We start from the raw sequence: 4,379 nt of genomic DNA, 5'->3' as shown, positions 1-4,379 counted from the left end.
ATTTAAACATCGGTATTATGCACCTGATGCTATAGTGTATTTTTTTCTCAAATGCAATAATAATAATAATAATAATAATAATAATAATAAATTATAATAAAGTGTATAAACAGTGCGCAATTATTTAGAAGCAAAATTCTAATTCAAAAATTCAACAAATTAGAAAACTTCTTAAAAACGAAACAACAAAATGTTCAAGGTTTGCATCATTTTAATGAAAAAATATTCTGATGACCAAGTTTATAATTTAATGCAGACGTTTTGCACATTTTTTTAAAAGCTCGCATGCTTCCAGCAAAACAACACAAAGTTTCGAAAATGCATGCCTTACAATGTGAACATAAAAAAAAGTTTACAAATTTACGGCATTTAATACACATGGTCACCACGGCTTTAAATTAAATGCTCCACAAAACATCTCCTGTAAAATAGAGATAATCTAAAACATCAAACTAAAAAGTGCATCATTTAACACAATTTTATATCACTTATTTGCAATTATTCACACATATACGCGTTTACCCCACCTTTTAAATGTAGTTTTCAAGTTTTCAATATGTGTAGATTCATATGTAAAATCTAATGAAATCGTTTGGTATGAAAAATAAGTTTTGTTGTTCATGTTGTTGTAAAGTGATACAGTCTTATCGAAGAGCATTTTCGATTAACCTTCATCTGTACTAATTTAACATGCGATTTTGAAAGTTTGTTGCCAAAGGTGCTCGCACCAAATCTAACTGTATAAACTGAAGTGAGTTTAACCTGTTCGTCCTGACTAATGACCTTATTAACACCAAAACTGTAAAATTAGAAAAACAGCATTATTATAAGCCTATTACATTTTCCCAATGTCATTTCAATTAGAAAATAATGTAGTAATTCCAGAATTAATTTTCTTGAGAAACAAAAAAAAAAAAAACTATAAAATATGCCTTTATCTGTATACTGAGTCGGAGTAATCAGACACAAAACTATTTAAAGCAACGCACAAAATCGGAAAACACATACACATAAATTAACATTACTGCAACACAGACATAGCTCTTGTCTTGATTGTATAACGGTGGACTATCGTTGTGGTAAACAGTTTCAAGGGCTAAAAAAAGAAACTTTGGAGAGGGTATTTGGCCACGTCCTCCACCGCAAATTTCAGTACTAAATGCAATATTGCAAAATTAGTCCGTCTGTTATAGTAAACTACAGGATTATCTGGTGCCTAAAAGCGATAAATACAAACCAAACCAAGACTGTTTCACCGTGACAACCCCAAACTTTGCGTTTATGTAAAGCTGTGCATTCATTTGGACTAAAACCATTTGTATTTGTATATATTGGACATTTTTAAAACTGCAAAGTCTTTAGAGTGTGGAGTGGTGAAAACTGCACTTAATCCATGAGTCAATTATAGTAGAAATGTATTGAAATGTATATGAAACCTCAGCTGGCGTACTAATTTTATTTAGTACAGTAGTGTTAGGTTTCGGACGTAGCCGTGAAGCTGTCTACAGGCCTCACACAGTTCCTTGTCACGGAAAGTGTCCGTCAATGCACGGCGACTGATTGCAGTGTAGCCGGTCCGCTCAGAGCATCGCTCGGGTTGGCCGGACTGCTTTGGCCGGTTGCTGTGTGAGGGGACGTGGGGCTTAAAGACTGTGGAGAGTTCGAGAGGAACGCGGGTAGGTGCGGGGGCATCGGCTTGATGGGAACCGGCACGGCGGGCAAACTCTGCGCTCCGTGGCACAGCGACTTGATAGGCACGCCGTACGCGCCGTACTCGCTTGCCACGGAAATCGGTGCAGCGCTCTCAAGAGCTCCCGCGCCGTACACGTGCGGCCAGGCTGTGGCGAGCTGACCGTGTAACGGGTAGCCGGCAGACATTGAGGGCATAGTGGAAAAGGCAAGGCCGCCTGGAACCTTGTAATCACGCGCGATGATGTTTTCAATGGCGAACGGGTGTTTGAAGGTGGACGGCGGAGGTGTGGTCAGGTTGTAGGCGGGCACATGTGGCAGGTGCGCTCCAGTGGCTGCCAGCGCGCTCAGGCGCAGCTTGGCATGCTGCTGCTGCAGGTAATGTGCAGCTTCCGATGGCTTGCTCGGGGCCAGTGGGTCCGACGTGAGCACCTTGAAGCGTTTGCGGCGCCGAAGAAAGCTGCCGTTCTCAAACATGTCGCCACAGTTCGGGTGCAGCGCCCAGAAACTGCCCTTGCCCGGCTGGTCGGGTCGCCGCGGGATCTTGATGAAACAGTCGTTGAAAGACAGGTTGTGTCTCAGTGAATTCTGCCATCGCTGCGTATTCTCGCGGTAGTACGGGAAGCGGTCCATGATGAATTTGTAGATCTCACTAAGCGGCAGCATCTTCTCGGGGCAGCTCTGGATCGCCATAGCCGTGAGAGAGATATAAGAATAGGGAGGCTTTTGGTCGCTGTACGTGTTTCTGCCCGGGCGAGGCATCCTCTTGCTTTTTAAGAGATCGAATTAATTCGGTCTAAGGGACGAAATGAACAAATCTCAAAGCGAGAGAAAGAGGGGGGGAATAACGGAAAGAAGAGGTTTACCGGCTGTGGTGTGTCCAAGTTTCAGAGCGCTGAAAGTTGGAAGTCCGTTGCTGCAGCATTCGCTGTTGATGTGAGGCTGCGCTGCTGTCCGCTGGTGTAAAAAACAAGTCTGCCCCTTTGGACGAGTTGTAGATAAGCTTCAGCCTTCCTCCTGCCGAGTCAGACGAATAGACGAGATACCCTCTCTTCTTGCTTGATAAGGTGAGCTAAGTGCCTGCCTCCATGGCCTTCCTCGAACCATCTGATAGTTTTATGTGGTGACATGAGCAGAAAAGACCCCCGGAGCGGCGCTTCATTAATGTGCCACTTCTTTGCTATCACATGACAATCGCCTTGGGAGGAGGAGGGGGAGTGGGTAGGAGAGAGGCATAATCTGGTTTCATTTACACCTATTTACACGGACACCTTGGGCCAATAGGAATCATTTCCATTTGAAGACAGAGCAAAGGGGGTGAAAAGGCTCGGCAAACCGGAATTGAACCGCGATGGCACCCAGTAACAGTGTGTGAAGGTATGCGCTAACCTTTCTGTGGGCTTCGCAGGGTGCTTGGTCTGCAATTCACGCGTACAAATGGAGCTACTAAGCAATGGGATGTTTGACATGGAAATTGGCTGGCACTAGTTCTCAGTTTGCATTGTATTGTTACGGCTACTTTTTCGGTTTTCTGTCACTACAGAGCTCGCATGACTTTTGCTTTGCGCTTTGTTACGACTCTTCGATAATGTCGATTACACTGACAAACAAATCTGACACTATCTGCACCATGAGCTCATACTGTGTGTTTGCATTTGAATCTGTTGTTTGTCTCTAATTTACCGAATGAGCCACATAACCCTAATCTTATAACCATCATTTCAACCGCATGCACATGCTTGAAATGTGTATTGTCCAAAAAAAAGGTCACAAGATGTCATTTTTTTACAGTTGCTAAAAAGGTAATGCGATTAAGATCAACGGGTTAATGTAACAAAATTGCAAATGTGTGCTGTTTAAAAGACTTAATCTTTTTATCGATAGTAAAATAATAGAGGCTCATTATTTCTATTTTAAATGCGCATGCACGTCCCACAATATTAAGCGCAACGCACGAGCACTCGAGTACCTCTTCAAATAACATTGAAAAGCCAGTATTAATGTAAAGAGACAAAGTATCTGAATAGCAGAAAACACCAAGAACCAAAGCACATAAATCAACAATAATAAACATACAAAAAAATCCATAATTTTCGCAAATTAAGGGGGAAAATTAAATGCCCAACAGCTTTCTATGTAACACAAAAGTAATTCCAAAATGTAATGCATATTATTTAAAAACTTATTTAAATACTGTAATTATTTTTGAAATAAATGTAAAAATTAAAATTGCTTAGTTGCCTTCGATTTAAAATGCGGGATTAGCAATGGTGCGCAAATGCACAAACAGCTATACAAAATAAACACAAAACCCTCATTGAAACGAAACTTCATGATGCCAGGCAGCCTTTTGTATTTGTTTAAAACAAATTGAAAAGTACTTCAGAAATGCAAATAAAGCCTTTAGGGTGGCGTTGCGAAAACTGTATAAAATATCCATAAGTCAATTATGTGAATGCGAAAACCAAATGGAAGCCTATTTTGAGCAATGGCCATTCAAGCTTTATTTTTCAGAGCTCACCAAGGGCCACCTTTCCGCTTGGTGGATTTGCAATACGGGGGACCACACACGCGCTCGCGGATTTACTCATAATTTATGCAAATTTTCTTCCATAAATCCACAATGCGACCCTTCAGCTCTCTGACAGATCCCGAACAGAATCGGTCACCCAAGTGATTGCGGACAAAAA

The 4,379-nt window shown here is 41.6% G+C and overlaps 1 protein-coding gene across 1 annotated transcript; it reads right to left on the bottom strand.

The window, feature by feature from the left end:
• Window positions 1-260: 260 nt before the first annotated feature.
• foxb1a (forkhead box B1a) lies at window positions 261-2,891 on the bottom strand. Its single transcript, XM_053487913.1, has one exon. The coding sequence runs from the start codon at window positions 2,449-2,451 to the stop codon at window positions 1,543-1,545; it is 909 nt and encodes a 302-aa protein (XP_053343888.1). The 5' UTR covers window positions 2,452-2,891; the 3' UTR covers window positions 261-1,542.
• Between the last annotated feature and the right edge of the window lie 1,488 nt (window positions 2,892-4,379).

The sequence above is a fragment of the Clarias gariepinus genome, chromosome 2, assembly GCF_024256425.1.
Source record: "Clarias gariepinus isolate MV-2021 ecotype Netherlands chromosome 2, CGAR_prim_01v2, whole genome shotgun sequence".
Lineage (NCBI taxonomy): Eukaryota > Metazoa > Chordata > Actinopteri > Siluriformes > Clariidae > Clarias > Clarias gariepinus.
Note: the sequence above shows the minus strand (reverse complement) of the source record. Positions and strands in the feature narration are given on the sequence as shown.